The sequence below is a fragment of the Schistocerca serialis genome, chromosome 7 (genome assembly GCF_023864345.2).
Source record: "Schistocerca serialis cubense isolate TAMUIC-IGC-003099 chromosome 7, iqSchSeri2.2, whole genome shotgun sequence".
Classification (NCBI taxonomy): Eukaryota; Metazoa; Arthropoda; class Insecta; order Orthoptera; family Acrididae; genus Schistocerca; species Schistocerca serialis.
In genome coordinates, this window is record NC_064644.1 from 458879108 (window position 1) to 458897083 (window position 17976).

The window sequence follows — 17976 nt, forward strand, 5'->3', positions numbered from 1 at the left end:
GTCTTAGATCGGCGAAGGAGAAAAGAGACCCACTTGCAATGTCGGGAATATACCGTATACCACGCTCATGCGGAAAAGTTTATGTCGGAATGACTGGGCGATCCATTAACACCAAGATCAAAGAGCATAAGCGACATTGCAGGTTGGGGCAGGTGGAGAAATTGGCCGTGGCAGAGCACGCACTGAATGAGACCGACCACGTGATAAAATTCGCCGTCACGGAAGTTCTGGCTGTAGAGAAGCACTATCACACGCGCTTGTTCAGAGAAGCTGTGGAAATACAAAAACACGCGAACAGTTTGAACAAGAAAGAGGAAAGCCTTAAGGTAAACGGATCCTGGCTTCCCGTACTGCAGCGAACGACCGTCGCAGGTAGCAAGAGGAGAACCGCACCGGAAATGACCGCGGAGAAGCCCTCGGACGTTGGCGCGCCAGGTACATATAGTCTGCGCCCGCAAGCTCGGCTCCAGTTCACCACCGGCAATGGAGGGTGAAGCTTTGACAATGCCAGCCACTCGTGCTAGCGAAACGTCAGAAAAATCATTAGATGACAGAAGCCAGTAGGCAGTTTGTCAACAAGTGGCCACGAAAGCCTCAACAGTTTTGTATATAACTTTTGTCTGAGTACAAAAACCTTTTGCCGCACGGAGTAGCCAAACGGTTTAAGGCCCCATGTAACGGATTGCGCGGCCCCTCCCGCCGGAGGTTCGAGTCCTCCCTCGGGCATAGATGTTGTTCTTAGCATAAGTTAGTTTAAGTAGTGTGTAAGTCTAGGGACCGATAGCCTCTGCTGTTTGGTCCCTTAGGCATTCACACACACACATACACACACACACACATACACACACACACACACACACACACACACGATCACACACACGCACACACACGCACACCAAAATGGTTCAAATGGTTCTGAGCACTATGGGACTTAACTTCTGAGGTCATCAGTCCCCTAGAACTTAGAACTACTTAAACCCAACTAACCTGACATCACACACATCCATCCCCGAGGCAGGATTCGAACCTGCAACCGTAGCGGTCGCACGGTTCCAGACTGTAGCGCCTAGAACCACTCGGCCACCCCAGCCGGCCACACACACACACACACACACACACACACACAAGCAACCTTTTAGTGTTAAAATTTGTGCATCATGATCTGAAAGGCCACATACTCCAAATTTTCCGGTTGATTCTTAAAGTTAAATCAATAACGTACGTAACTGCGGACCATCCAGACCGATCATGGCTATTATTATGTATGAATGTGTGTGTACAGATGTTGACTCCTCTGTCGTCTTTGTATGTTTTTCGCCTTTGAATGAAGCGTTATTTTACTCTGAATTTCATTTTCATAATGAGACTCGTTGTATTTACACGCAAGCTTCACTAAACCTGCTGTCTTAGAGACTGCGTTTTTAACAACCCTCTTAGTTCATCCAAGGCACAACCCACCGCAACGTTGTCTAACACGGCAATATCAGTTTCTAACTTTTCGTCTAGAGATAATCGTTAGTAAAATGTGGCAGCATAGCTCACAAATTCCCCATGGGTAATGCTATCTTTACTTTCTTTACAGCCTGTAAATTTGCTGTCGACAGCACTGAGCTCTTCAGCCGTCCCTATGCATACCCCTACGCAATTTAAACGTTCCTCTAAAAGTCTAATCAGCATCTCGCAATGACATAACCTTCACGCGTTCTCTGTTGATGGCTTCAGTTGGTTTCTGTTGTACGTCTCGACCGTAAACAGAAAAACATTCGCAGGATTCTCATTCCTTGCACAGCGAGGGCGGTCGTACATAGTATTTGTTAGAGTTTGTAGTACTGTTAAGACTGCGTGATCCAATCATTTACAAAAAATTAAAAGAAAGTACTACAGAAAATAGCTTCCGTTTCTAACAAAGCCTTTTATCGTGACTCCTCTTCAAAGAGCACTGCGCCGATAATTATCAAACGCCTACAACTTCCCCGGTATGCACAGTTTGCACCACGAGCATAGTTACCGATATGCGGGCGTATCAATCTATTAGTTGTAGGCGTCAAAACAGAAATACCTATATTCGAGATTTTTGTTTCTTTCTATAATTCACTTTTTCATGTAAAAATATTGTAAAAACAGGTGGGAGTGAAGAGTGAATGGGTGTGGAAAACAGTGAACATTATTACAACTGAAAATGGGAACAGACTAAAGATGCCGAAATGGATGATAATGTTAAGTACAGGACATAAACAATCGCTATACACGGAAAAGTATTTTAAAAGTTGACAACTGAGAAACAAATCCTTCCTACAACTTCTTCCTACTACTTTGCAGATGACATGCTGTCAAACGATAAAAAGGCATAAAATCAAGCCGACCTACACAAATTCACTTTCTCAATTAATGTAGCTTCGCATGAGCAGTCGAAAAGAAGTTAAATAAAATACCCATGTTATAGTTTATAGACCAAAATGAAAAAAAACGTGATGTTTTACAGAAATAAACCGCGATCCACAGAAGATGGCACATACGTGTCGAAATAGGCTTGGGTAAATGGAAAAAAATCCACTGTTTTGCAGAAGGCTGAGTTTAAAAACTCCCCAAAATACGATACAATATTTGTTAGTTAGCATTTCATTTCAAGGTAAATGTGAAATAGAAGTAAAACAGTACTACCAGCGAATGTCCTACCACTGACTTTGTCATTACAGGACTTAAACGCAGCACAGTCCGATACCCGCGTCGAAAAGGTCCACTTCCTAAGACTCCATCGTGAGACTGTTTCGTCTGATCTTCTGCGTTAACTCTAGTAGTGTACAGCTCTGAAATTTTCACATAAATTATATACCAGGGTCGCAGTGACCCTCAATTTCTTGCTGGAGAAATTTCTAGATCTTATAATGAAATTGGTCTCTCATATAACACATTTTATTTCATATTTGTCATGTTCTTTTTCAAACAATATTAGTATTTACACATCCCAAATTCGAGACTAAGTAAAAACTGCCTAGGAAGTTGTTCAATGCTGAAACTAGAAATTTATATGAATGGAAAGACTTTATTTGCATTTTATTAGATGAAGATGCTATTTACTTTATAAAATGCAGGTATTACACAAATATTTTGAGGTGTTCTCTATTATTCAAAAATCGATCTATTGATTATTTCCATACTCTTGAAAAATGGACTGCAATGTTATAAGCAACTGGGAAGCTCTTCTATTAGGGACAGATGTGTTCTACCAGCGAACATTCTTACCATGGACCACTGTATTTTCTTGATCCCTGTCTGAAATTTGGCATACTGATCAGTTTCAAAACTGTCCATAAGGGCGCCAGGAGCATCGGGTTCAGGATCAGTTTCATCACGAAAGTCACCTACGTCACGTTCACGGTTGAGTTCTAACAGCGCTTCCCGTATAACATCTTGTGTCTGTAAAATGTCATTGTATGTGCCATTTATTCGGCGACAGAATGCTTACATGATATCTACACCAGGGTCACAGTGTCCCTTCGAAGAACATTTCCGTCAAATTAGTGAAACCACTTTGTCTCGCAGCTTCGAACGTCAATCCTCTATTAGGTCTCATTCAGTGCTGAAGTTACATTGATGGCGGCGGGCTGTATATTTGCAGAGGAGCATGCACAGTAGCAAACAGTAACAGTAAGTGATTGACCCAGGTATAAGCTTTTAGGGTTAACAATGAAAGTTTGTTAAGTCATTATAGAAATTGTGAAATGCACTGTGTTTGTGTGTTTGTGTGTGTGTGCGCATGTGTTAGAGGGAGAGATCGTGACAGGTATTACACCGCGTTACCGAAGCGCAAGAGGTTTCCATGACCTTAACACAGCCATTTCCGAGTTGAGAGGAATTCATTAGTGGAACAGCTCACATTAACAGTAGCAGCGGCGGTTAAGTCGGACTCCCTGTGACACGTAATATCTAGAGGTTGAAACACGGACCTCTGGCAGCTCTCTGGTTTAATTACACATTAGCCCTCACAGGTAGCGGCGTTCTCGACGCAGGAGATCCAAAGCAGTTAACAGGGGTGCAGACAAACTTGCGTTCGGTCCGGTCGTATCATTCCGCTAACTCTGAATTGTGTTGATTAAACTCAGCTTTTCAGGAACCTTACTCTCCTGGTTTCTGCTGCTTGATTGCACCACAGAAAGAGCAGTGAATAATTGAAACATGATTCTTGCCGTAGACTGTTGATGCTCGAATAATAGTTTCATTTAACACTATAACATTACTCACATACTAAAATGACCAAAACTAAAGCAATGAAGAAATGAACTGCTATTTGGCGGTCCGGTGTCTTATTCACGATATAATCATACAAATTGTCATTAGATCGCCAGATGTCGCTACGATCTCGTTCTGCAGGGAAGATGGCATTTCGAGCAGGGGACAATCACATCAGCAATGATGTCATGGCGCCTATCAAGCGGTGTAGTGTTTCCAGGGTAGTCCCACATCCACAATCGCCGTACGCACAGCCGGCCGTCGTGGACGAGCGGTTCTAGAAGCTTCAGTCTGGAACCGCGCGACCGATACGGCCGCAGGTTCAAATCCTGCCTCGGGCATGGATGTGTGTGATGCCTTTACGTTAGTTAGGTTTAAGTAGTTCTAAGTTCTAGGGGACTGATGACTCCAGATGTGAAGTCCCATAGTGCTCAGAGCCATTTGAACCATTTGAGCCGTACGCACAGTCACAGGCGGTGCAGTACGGAACGGAGAAGACGCCTACGGACTCTCTGCTGTGGAATGCCATAGGAAGAACGGAAGCAGGAGAGTCACAAACTGATGTGGCCCGATGACTTAATGCGAATCGTTCTGCTGTTTCTCGGATGAGGCGACAGTCTATAGAGATCGAAACTGTATCCTGGATATCGATCACATGTGGCATCAGTGTGAATGGACCCTTTTGTGGTTGTAAGGGCACGATGGTACCGCGTTACTACTGCACTGTAACTGACATCAGATGTCGCAGCATCCCCTGGACGTGTTGTATCGAGGCAAACGGTATACAGAAGGCTTCAGAAGACTGGCCTTTATTATTGGAAACCTGCTCTCTGTCTACCTCTGACTTATCTTCACAGAAGGGAACGTCTAGAGTGGAATCGTCAACATGCCACTTGAAAAGTCGAACGGTTGGCCAATATTATTTTCACAGATGAGTCCAAATTTAGTCTGGAGAGTGATTCTCGACGGGTTCACATCTAGAGGGCACGTGGAACATGATTTCGGGACCTAAACATTGTGGAAAGAGTCTGATATCGAGAAGGATCCCGAATTATATGGCAAGGGATTATGTTGGCCACTCGAACACCTCCTCGGGAAATTGTACGGGAGAATCAGCAAAACTTAAATGCTGTCAGGACTGTGAGAACATCTTGGGATTTCGAGTACGGTTGTTGCGAGGTGCTGTGCGTCCATAATTCGTACTGATGGACGATAATGCTCGGCCTCACAGAGCACATGTGACTGATGCTTTTTTTGAAACGGTAGATAGTGCACACATGGCGTGGCCTGCTCGCTGTCCCGATTTGAATCCCATAGAGCATGTCTGGGGTGCACTGGGGAGGCGGGTTGCATCACTTCAGCATCCACCGACCACTCTCCAAGACTGTGAGCAGCTCTGTATGAAGAATGGGCGTTACTGTCTGTAGCGTGCATTCCATTTACCCCAAAATCACTACCATCTGCGACTTCAGTGATGTCAAGCGAGAGCTCGTTGGAGGGCAGGGTGAAGATCTGTTGTGTTTTCTGATGAAAGCTGGTTCTGCCTCAGTACCAGTGATGGCCGTGTGTTGGTTGGAAAGAGGCGAACTGAGGGTCTTCCACCAACATGTGTGCGTGCTAGACACATTGGTCCTTCACGTAGTTACTGTCTGAGCGGCGATTTCGTATGACACCAGCAGAAGCATTCTCGTGGTTATCCCTCGTACCCTCATTGCAAATTTCTATGTCAGTCTAAGGATTTAGACCTGTGGTGCCGCCACTGACGAACAGCATTCCAGGAGATGTTTTCCTACAGGACAACTTTCTCCAGCATACCGCTGCTGTAACCCAACAAGCTCTGCAGGGTGCCGAAATGTTGCCTTGGCCTGCTCGATCACCAGATCTGTCTCCAATAGAGCAGGTATGGGACATAATCTGACGACAACTCCAGCGTCATTCACAGACTGTATTAACCGCCCGTGTATTGATCGACAAAGTGCAACAAGCATTGAACTCCAGCCAACAAATTGACACATGGCACCTGTACAACAAGAAGTATGGACGCCTGCATGCTGCATTTAACGTTCTGGCTGTTACATCGCTCATTAATGTACCAGCATTTCACATTTGTAATGGCTGATGTCGCGCTTGCATTAACCTGTGATGTTGCAATGTTCATCACTTAAATATGTTACCTAGACAAATGTGTTCCTGAAATTACATTACTGTACATTAGTTATGTTTTGGCGTCTTTATTCATTTTTCTCCGTCATGTCGTACTCTTTGACAGGGCATTGGTCATCAGTGCCCCAGGGATAAACTGAAATAGTCCAATCCCCTGGTTCCCACCAAGATTTTCATAAGATTTCCTTTGGTTACTTGGCGAATGCCGGGACTGTAAGTTATGTCCAAGGTCTTCCCATTTGAGATCCCCTCTGCCACAGTCCAAGCTTCCTGGGATATTTGCCTGAAAACAACCATAATGCTATCATGAAGAAACAAAAAATTAAAAATAAAGGTAGCAGCTTTGCAGCTGAGTACGGCATGGAACCAATCCACCGTGAGATTAATTTATATTGAAAATGGATAATGTTGGAAATTCCATGATGCTGTATGTAGAGGAATCACAACGATAAAAATTATAGTGAAATGCAAGAAGACCTGCAATGGATCGACCCTTGGTGCAAACATTGGCGGTTAACAAATAACACCAACAAATGTAAAATACTGTGCATAACTTGGAGAAAAGGCACGTTACTGTATGATAACAAAATGTCCGATCATTCACTGGAAGCAGTCACATTCGTTTAATATCTGTGAGTACACTTACGCAGCTATTTGTGATAAAACCACCAATATAACTGATTGGAGAAAAGGCAAATGCCGAAGACTCATTGGAAGAATCCTTAGGAAGTAAACAGTGCTCCACGAATGAAGTAGCCTACAGGACTCTCGTTCGAACTACACTGCTGTACTGTTCGTAAGTGTCGTAGCCTTATCAGATATGATTGACAGAGAAGATTCAAAGGATAGCAGCGCGTTTAGTCACAGGTTCTTTAGTAACCATGAAAGCGCCACAGAGATGCACAACCAGTTCCAATGGCAGATGCTGAAAGTGCCGCGTCGTGCATCATGGTGTAGGACAGCATTCAGACTAGATTTAGAGAGATTCCGGCTCACATGGAGGTCAAATAATAACCATAATTCCGTACACCATTCGTGATTGGAACACGAAAGGGGGAAGTGACAATGATAAGCAATGGACCTACCACATTCCTTATCAATTCTTGTGGATTATGGTTGTAGACCTAGATGTAGAACTGATACTTCGGATTGAAATCAGAGTTCGTACTTGGAAAAACGTTACCAAATACGCGACGTGGGATGCTCTTGCGTAGGCCTTTTATTCTCCATCAGAACGCTCGTAATCCATATTCTGTACTCATTAGAATGTTCATCCCATTTGACAGATTCTGTAACTCTACTTCACGTTCCCTAAGGGCAGTAATGACATCACCGAATCTTGTCATTCATATCCGGCCACCCTGAATTTTAAACCCACTCTTTAACATTTCTCTCATTTCTGTTATTGCTTCTTCGATGTAAAGATTGAACAGTAGGGTGAAAAATTACACCACTCTCTTACACCATTTTTAAACTGAGCTCTTCATTCTTAGTCTTCCATTCTTCTTGTTGCCGCCGGCCGCTGTGATCGAGCGGTTCTAGGCACTTCAGTCCGGAACCACGCTGCTGCTACGGTCGCAGATTCGAATCCTACCTCGGGCATGGATGTGTGTGATGTTCTTAGATTTGTTAGGTTTAAGTATTTCTAAGTTCAGGGGACTGATGACCTGAGATGTTAAGTCCCATAGTGCTTACAGCCATTTGAACCATTTGATCTTCTTGTTGCGTCTTGATACTTGTTCTTATTATATATTACTCATCATTTCCTGCAGCTCACTCCAATTTTTCTCAGAATTTCCAACATTCTGCACTATTTTACATCGTCGAACGCTTTTTCTGGGTTGACAGATCAAATGAATGTGTTTTGATTTCTCTTAAGTCCTGCTTCCAACTTCAAAACTCCCTATCTGGTGCCTTTATCTTTCCAAAAGCTAAACACATAGTTATCTAACAGATCCTACATTTTCTTTTCGTTTTCTCTGTATATTATTATTTTTAGTGACTTGGATGCATGAGCTGTTAATCTGATTGCATGGTAGTTCTGCAGTATATCTTCCCTTGTTATCTTCACAGGTATATTTTCCTCCTTGTCAAATCTGTCAAAGTTCATGCATATATGATGCCAAATTTTATTAGTGTAAGAAGTGTTTAGGACGTTCTGAAAATAAACAAAACATGAGTAGATAGTAATGTTAAACACTCACTCAGGAACTGTGCTAGGACACAATGAGGGTGGCCAAGAAGTGGGGCAAACTCACGTGTTACCACAGACAGGAGCGAAAGTAGTCTGGGCTAGCCATAGTCACTGACCTAGAATAACAGAACTATATGTAAAAGCGGCTGGAACAAGTCAAGTGCTAGCCCGGTAGGGCGTTTCCAGACTATTCAAATAGGTTCAAGTAAATTCTGAAAAAATTTCAGCTATTAAAAGGACTTTCTGTAATAGCAGAGGAAATCAGTACTGCCAGAGAAACTCCCCCAAGACACAGAAAAATCCGTATACAAATGGCAGTCAGAGGCAATCTCAGCAGCGTAGTCAGTGGTTTAGTCGCAGTTAAGGTCACAGCTATCAGTAGGGAACAGACTACTTGTCGGAAGCTGACACTATAGGGTGACAGTTCGATAATGCTGCAGTAAACTGCGAGAAGACTACAAATTCGAAGGAGCAACTGATTTTCTGGAAAATATCCAGCCACAGTTATTACCTTGAGTTTTCTGCCTGTCAGTAAAGCACAAGCTCTGTAGAGTTTGACTCTAGAATTAGGAACGAATATTAATATCTCTGTGTTTCAGAATATATGGAGGAACAAGTGTTGTTGATAGGTAGCATGTCACTCTGTCATTTTAACAAAACTGTCCGATTAGTATTCATAATTTAGGTCATTATCTCGGTGTTACTTAGTACTACATTTGGTAAGTGTCATTTATGGCAAATTTAAATGAAGAAATTGTGGGCAGGATGAATATGTAGCCTGTAGAGAACCTGTACTGAGGGGCCGTAGTGGAGGCGATGGACAACAGGTACAGAGTTGAACTGAGGGCTATAAATACTGAATCCACTGACCTGGCTGTGCGAATGATTCTGGGAAGCAACGCTCTGTGGACTGTACCTGCAGAGGGACTCAGGCCTTGGCAGTCCCATCCTCCACTTATGGTCAGAGCAGGAAGGCGCCAGCTCACAAAACATTTTACCTGGGCCAGGCGACAGTCCATCGTGAAGGTAGCCATTTGGAGGAAGGTGGGTGGAGAAAGCCATTTAAGAGAGACAGCTGTAATCTTAACTTTTGTGCAAATGGTGGAAGATCATAAAAGTGTGAGCATTCTCATTTTAGAAGCTGGGAGGATACAGACAGAGCAGCTGGTGCTCATATTAAGTGGAGGCAAGACTGTAACTGCCCTGACGCCAGGAAGTCCCCCGGTTCTTTTAGCGAACAGCAACACATATATTTCAAGGGCACAACTGTCTGGGAAGCTTAATAGCCTTCTTTCAGAAACTGGAAATGGCCAGCCTAGAAAGATTCGATCTATTCGTAAATGAGGGACAGTGGATCCGTCCAGGCAGACGTTTTTTGCCGAAACATGTGCATGCTTACAGTGAGAACGACGCCTCCCTAGTCTAAAATCTTCTTTTTTCAGACAAGAGAGATTTTAAGTCGCTGATTGGCTCCTCCCAGAACATGAAAGGCAGATGTTTGCTCTCCGAGCGTGGTAAACCTGGTGCTGTGTCTGGACTGGCTACCACACCAACAGAACAGTCGAGAGCGGATTCAGTAAGTAGAGGGTAGTTTGTATAATCTGGAGGCAGTGTCGTTTCTGCTAATTCGGTTCCCGAACCGAAGCTTTCTGGAGAGTGGTTGTGATTCGTTGCTTTCTTCGTCTTCTGGCCGTCATCTGGCGGAGAACTTAAAGTCTTACTCTAGCGGGTGAGATTTGTGGTCTGTAACTTGTGGTGGACTAAGATACAGTAGCAGTTTCCAACTGTACCGACAGTAGAACAGCATTTCGGACATATCGCGTGTGTCGTAGAGGCCCCTTACTGTTAAAGGGCCCGCTCAACTAACAAGCAAGATGAGTTGCCGACCACCTTTCAGGAGCGCGGAGAGAAACATCGCCAGCGCACATTAACACTAACAGACTTTCCTAATAAACATGGAATTACTTCGCCAGACAACATGTGACAGTGTTCCACCAATCGGAACTCATATGACTCATGTAGCACTCCGCCGACCTGGCTTTATAAGCACTCCTAGACCGCCAGACAGGCCAGGAGATCATTGTAGGCAAAACCACCCCTTCCTTCCGTCTCCTCGAATTTTACCTCACCATTTAAGGCCGTCCTATCGCCCTCACCCCCAGCCTCAAGTATCTTGGCGTCACCCTTGACCGTCGCCTCTCCTGGACCCCCCATTTCCGGACTATCCAAGCAAAGGCACACTCCCGACTCCGTCTCCTCAAGCTCCTTTCTGGCCGCACATGGGGTCTGAACCCCTCCACCATCCTCCACACCTATAAATCTCTTATCTGCCCTCTCCTCTGCTACGCTCATCCCGCCTGGATTTCTACCCCTCCTACCTTTTACAAATCCCTTCAAATATGCTCCACCTCGCCTATCGCATCTGCCTCCCATCCCCCACGCAGATCTTATATGACCTCATCCCGTTCCCGCACCTCGTCCATTTCCTCGAACGTATATGGATCCTCTACACCTCCCGCAAACTTGATCCCCCTCACCCACTTGTCTCTCCCATTCTTTCCCACCCCCGTCCGCTGCTGCGCCTGTATCGCCACATCCCACCTGCTCTCCATCTCTCCACTCTCCATACCCTCGCCCAAGGTGGCTTCCACCAACTCCCCCTCCATGATGATGCCCTCCTCCCCTCTATCTACCCCTCCTACCAACTTTGAAAATCCCCATCTACCCCCTGTGCTTTTGTCGCAAGGGCACCCTCTCTCCCTTCTCTCTGTCCTCCCCTACCCCCCCCCCCCCTACCTTCTTACCAAACACCCATCTCCTCTGCCATTGGCATCTACATCCTCCTCTCTCCCTCCTTCCCCCTTTTCCCATTTTGGCAGGTTCCCGGACTCGTACATGTCAAGTGAACTTTCGCGTGCCGGAGATCATCGCCAGTGTTTTTGAGTGTGCTATCGTGTTAGTGATTAAGTGTTTCGTCATTTGTGCTTCTTCGTTCACGTGTGCCGTTTCTGTCATCTCTGTTAGGGCCCGAGTGCTGAACGTTTTTCATTGGACGCTGCACTTGTGAACGACTTCATGTATTTTTCAGTTTGTGTGTCTACTGTTGTCTGTCCACCGTGTTGTTTCGTTTTTCCTTGTCTCCACTTGTAATCAATGTATTATCTGTGGCCGAAGAGTGGCTTAGTATTGCCGTTGCAGGCCTACCTTTGTGTAAGGTGTCAAAATAACAATAAAGGAAAAAAAGTCAGACAGGCAGTGTTTACCAACCGCTAGGAATAACTCCAGCCAGTACTTATGCCCGCCATAGCATTGTATTCACTCGCCGTAGCACTGTAGTAACACGTATTTTGTAGTGTAGATTTTGGTCAGTATTTTCTTCCATTCTCTTGTTTCCTTATCTGATTTGCCACCACAAGAGATATGAGGTTTTTTTCTGTCTGTTGTTGTGTTTCACTCTTAGTGTATGCCAAGAAGCCGTTTTCTTTAATTATAATAAAGTGTGTTCAAACTGAGTCGGCCGTTTGACATTTAATTCAAGCATGCACCGTCGTGCCTGTGAGTCAAATTGGTTTGGCCAGACCAGCGAACGGGTGCACCTCACACTGAAATCTGCATGGATTTCAGATATCTGATAGGGAAGTCTCCCGCGTTCTAGTATTCAGAAAAAAAGTCCGCGTAATCTGATAATTTTCGTGCACGCAATAGAACATTACGGCTGATGCAGAGCGCCACTCCTCGCCCACAGTGTGCCGTTTTCTGCTGCTGCTTAAATCAAGGTGGAAGGGTGAAGTATTGCTGCACCGGCGTAGGGTTTGTGAATGATATTCACAGCTCCCTGTTCTCCGGTGAACCACAGTCAGTGGTGTACTTGATCGTAGTTGATTCGATTTTAATAGAATTGGACCTCACAGTGGATTCATGTAACAAAGTCAGACAGCTTTGTGAAAGGCATTAATTCATGGGAGAATTTGTATAGCTTCCACCCCAATGAACGCTTTGTCAGTCAAGCACCATCCCTTTTATGATTTGTGTTCGTCATTTTTTTGTGAGATGTACTAGCTTGTTGTAGCTACAGAAGGATTAATAAAAACTTGTCATTATTTTGTAAACTTAAATACACCACTGTTCTCATTCATGCTCGCTCAACTATTCACTGTTTTTATTTTATTGTAGTGATGCACGGGTACACCAGCAATTCAAGGTTTAGTCTTATTAAATTAGTTAATTTGATTATTAATTTGAGTTCTGAAAGTGACTGCAAACATAGGCAACAAAAGCGAAATGAGAAAATTCGCTAATTTCATATATAGAAATTATCGGTGCAGCTCACGATCTGAAGGATATTGATACATAAAGATAATAACATTTACTGTCCCTCCGACATATATTTATGATTAAAGCAAGTGACGGCTTGCACCGTCTTACACTTGTCTGCTGGTATGAATAACGTGTCCAGTGGCATGAGGCACAACATGGGATAGTTATTATTTTTGTGTGCATGGAGTTGGAGTGTTGTCCCGCACTCAACTCTTCAGGTATTTAATTGTATATCACTACAGCAAGTCTCGAGCAGTGAAATGTAGAACTCAGGATCTGGGAGTTGCTGAAAAGCCTTAACATAGTGAGCGGTAGAATGTAATCACTGATATGTCAAAGGCTACTGTAAGACACTTCTCTGAGTAGAGCTGAAGTATTGGGAAGTAAAACGTTTGTAAATTGTATCTGGAAGCGTTTGTATCCTTATTCACTTCCTATAAATCTAAAAAACGTCCATCTCCGTTGCAGTCATCAATGTCCTAATTGCGCCAAGCAGACAACAGCTTCATCCAAAGCTGTTGGTTGAACGTCTGCCTGGACTAGCACTGTTCATGTTTTTAAGAATAACGGGAATCCGATGAATGGATGTTTAAAAAAAAGTCATGTCAGCTCTCGAAATATCGAAAACGTTCGATATATCAATATACCGACATAAAAAAATATGACGTGCCGGCCTATAAATATACCGTTTGCACATTGTAAATACACTGTCGGCTTTAGAGCTGTATATTTAAGTACTGGTTTATTATTAGATATTCTGTACATCAATAAGCTAGCAGCCTGGCTATCCCCCTTACAGCAAGAATTGAAAGGTAAACGATACACCGTCAAGCTTAGCGATAACCACTTTGCGAAAAATGGTATCTGCATGTAAGTGTCACAATGACAGGTGTCCGATGGGTCCGTAGTTCAGTTTCGTCACATATCGTATTTGTCTGGTACATTTTACATCGACTCCTCTGTTTTTCCATTTCTATAAATGCCAGCGTACTAGCAGCTGTAGTGCCAAAACTGCGTGGTGAAGCTAAACTTTCCAGTTGCTTTTCGTAGCGCCGAGCACCGATTACGTCACCATTTTCCCTCACACGTCTCCGCCCACCACAGAAACCAGTCTTGTCATTTAGATTTTTGTTCGTAATTTGCAGCAAATGTTTTTGAAGAATGTCGATGTGAAGAAATAGCGCACTATCTGCATTAATAAGTGTTTGTCAACGCAACTGGTGTGCTGTGTCTTCACATCGGAAATCTTGTTATTCAATTCACACTGCCACCCCCCGCTCCTTCCCCTCGCACTGGGCCTCCCCCCCCCCCCCCCCCCCACCGAGCAATCGGACTTCTTCTTTATGTCAGAGAGAAAGACTGAACGTGATAAAAGCTCAAGAAGCAGACTGCTTCAGACAGTGAAAGTAAAATTATGTTCTACTACAATTTCAAAAGAACAATTTCAAATATTTTCCGTATTTGCGAATAAAATATAATATAAAATGAAAATATCGGCACTCGATATTGCTACTTAGAATGCGATATATCGATATATCGCAGGAAAACTACCGCCGAGGTATTTTCAACAACAGCCCTAGCCATGACACGACCCCCTATACACACCAAAATGACCCATATTTTAATCACGTGTCCTTCCCTCTATAGTGCACACGAATAACAAGTACAATTATCTTTGTATGCCGTCCTTGCTGGTGCTGCCTATTTAATGGTCGGCAAGGTTGGTTGCAGTAGTTTTGCAGTGATGGAGATACTTACGCAGGAAGGAACAGCTTAGAGAACTGTAAGAAAGCGTTATGTACCGACTGGAAACCAAAGCAAGAGTTCCTAATATTGTGACCTCATTTTGTTAATGCGCGTTGCGACGTGACAGCTACTCACGTGGGCGTCATGGGGGTGGAGCAGATGGCCTTGGGCGGCACGTTAGTCCAGTTGGCAGCGGCCGAGACGAGGGCGAAGGCGTTCATCAGGCCAAAGCCGAAGCGGGTGTTGACCCGGAAGCCGGCCGCGTTGCGCGACCAGCCGCGGTTGTCGCTCAGCGGAGCCCACTCGGCTGTCCAGGCCACCAGGTGCTGCACGTCGCGCCACGTCAGCTCCGGGCTGCAGCAGCAGACACACACACAGACCCCGTCACCACAGCGCACGTGTCGCGTACTGTAATACTACGGCTTCACACATAAGTACAGCAGCTTTATCAAAAGTGTTAGATAATCATACAGGAAACAGCATCGATCAAAACCAGAAGGAAAGATGCCTGAGCCGTGGTAAGAGAAAATTGCTGTTTTGCAGAGCGCGCCGCAGCGCGTAGTGTGAAGCAGTCGCCCTCCGTTTCTGGCGGTGGCGCAGCTTTGGTCTCCCTCTGGTGGGAAAGGGGAAAGGTTGCCTGTTCACGCGCATTTAAGGGGCGCTATGAGCTCGCCAGTCGGTCACTTTGGGTGAGTCTGGAGTCAGTGTGGGATCAGTCTCTCGTCCCCAACTTGCTAGTCTGTCTCTCGTCCGAATTTGTGAGACAGTTAGTGTCTGTCTGTCGTCCGGAGTGTTAATATGTCTTTCAAATGGTTCAAATGGCTCTGAGCACTATGGGACTCAACATCTTAGGTCATAAGTCCCCTAGAACTTAGAACTACTTAAACCTAACTAACCTAAGGACATCACACACACCCATGCCCGAGGCAGGATTCGAACCTGCGACCGTAGCAGCCTCGCGGTTCCGGACTGCAGCACCAGAAGAGCACGGCCACCGCGGCCGGCTAATATGTCTTTCGTTCGGACCAATCTTTAAATCCGGACAAATGAGAGTCTTGCCACTCCACCAGGAAGAGAACTCAGCGAGTGGTCGCCCGGCCGAGGCTCAGTTCCTGCATCTGAATTTGCGCGTTAGGCCGCCAGTCTGCTCGAGTTGCTCAGGCAACGGTCATTGGCGGTTGGAACGATCGGGTGGTCGGTCGCGCACTGAGACAAACGATGACTTGTCCGCCTTGAGCGTCGGCGCATGTGAGGTCGCCACGTCAGTCCAGTGGGCCGCGCCGTATAGCGAGGGGTAGTGGCTTTGGGGTCGACGAGAGCAACAGGACTCAACCCCCGACATCGGTCTGGCCGGTGCGAGCTGCGACGACGCTGTGAGACGGGAGATCGGCGCGCCTTCCTGCGTCCGTTGAAGCGGCTGGGAGCGGTGGCTCGGGAGAGCGATTTGGGGGTGCTGCGCCAGGTCTTCTCCAGAAATCGCAGTTTATTAGAAGTTAAGTGATTCGTGATATGTTGTTTCATTTACTCGTTAAATTCTACTTGCTTCCTTGGTGAGGTCACCAGCCGCTTTGTTTTGGGGTCGTCCCACCATGCTTCTCCGTTTGCCCACCCGCGGGAAGGTCGTTATTTATGAAGTGGGTGGTCCGGTTTTCCCTTGTGGAGTAGGGTCGGGTTAGAGCAACCTTCGGTTCGGGTTGTTCGGTAATCTCCCTGTCAATCTGCCTCTGTCATGTTTGTCGGATTCGGTGTGTTAACGAATTCATTGCTTGGAGTGTAACGGCCTAATTCCTGGAATATGTTTTGATGTTGCTTATCATCTTGAGAGGCGGTATATGTGTACTGTAGAGCATGTTAACTCGTTTGGCCAACCTTGTATAATTTTATATAAGATTGCATTTCATGGGATTTTATTTAAATGGTCATTTTAGTATATATAGTTGCCACCCATCCACCGTAAGACTTTTCTTAAAAGTTAAAACCAAGTTGCACCTTCGGTGGCAAGTTAATATTTTAATTTTAGTGTTTTGTACCATTTCCATTCCTCCTACTGGGTGCATAGTTCATGTGCTTGTGTGAGTTGTTAAAATTTTTAGTTTAAAGTAACCTAGTGTGTTGCAGATTTGCACCAGTGCAGTCTTTCAGAGGTTGTTGTGAGCGGTCCCGACTACGGCAGTGTCAAAAGGGAGCGGCATGGTTCTCAGCCCGAAAGCTCATACAGTCAAAAATTTGTTTTTTCTACCTCTGAATAAATTGTAACTTGATATTTAGAGGGTGTTTTCTGACTATAATTTTAAATCTATTTCTTTTAAAAAATGCTTTAGTCACCATTAAAGTGAATAAATTGCCATTTGTGTATGATTTCATCAGTTACTCCCTGGCAACTGCTTCCACGCTCACATAGTGTGATTAAATGTGTTAATGTCCTTGATGAATCGCTAGTAAGTAAAAGAAATTTTTAAGAATATTCTTTGAAAGTAAATTCACGGTTCAATGCCCCGAAACCAAACCTGTTGGGGTATGGGCTGGTTTGCTTGTGACAAATAGCGTGTAATATTCGGCAGTGACTAATTGTCGCAGTTTGTTGCGCATGTTTGGTAGTAACTCTTCGAGGCTAATGCTGGCGCTGGACCAGTCACACATTGCAACGACTTACTACATAAGTCAGTTGAGGCTGTTTTACTGCCAGTGCATTAAGTTACCAAAACAAGAGTGATTCCTTGCATCGTGGACGAACTACCATAAAAGGTGCTACGGAGACTTACTACTTCACGGTGAAAGTGGCAGACACGGTATTCTGTTACGGGTTAGCACAATGGTTTTCAGACTGTTTGGGTCCACGGCTCCCTTGATGTTAACACAAACACCTGTGATATCTTTAATAGATGACATCGGACTCGAAGACTAGGGTAAGTAAAACTAAGTTTCAAAATAATTAAAGAACAAATAAAGAAAAAATTAAATAAAAAATAACACTAATTTTCTCTCTGTTAACTGTTGAAATAACACGTTTAAATCAACTTTTAATGTCTTTACACCTTATTCTTGCAACGAAATCTATGGGAAGCATGAACTTGTTTCTTCATCATCAGTTCTTCAAATCCCAACACACGGCTGGAAATGGTGACTGGCTTCTTTTTCTCTACATTCATTCGCAGTCTGCATTTCATGTTGATGGCTGGCAATGCTGCGGAACCTTCACCACATAAGTAGGACCTTTAAAAAGCATCAAAAATCTTTGTTCCTTGTTACTTATTTCGGGATACTCCTGTTCAACTATGCTCCAAAGCACCAGCACTAACGGGGAAACGAAATTCGTTTTCAGTTTG

General features: G+C 44.6%; 1 protein-coding gene across 2 annotated transcripts in view; it reads right to left on the minus strand.

Moving 5' to 3' along the window:
* The window catches only part of LOC126412741 (neuroendocrine convertase 1-like), a 492712-nt gene that overhangs the window by 82378 nt on the left and 392358 nt on the right, over window positions 1-17976 (minus strand). For both annotated transcript variants that reach the window (XM_050082477.1, XM_050082478.1), the window contains exon 10: window positions 14786-15004. In XM_050082477.1, coding sequence (XP_049938434.1) covers window positions 14786-15004 — 219 coding nt within the window. The remainder of the gene's footprint in view (window positions 1-14785; window positions 15005-17976) is intronic.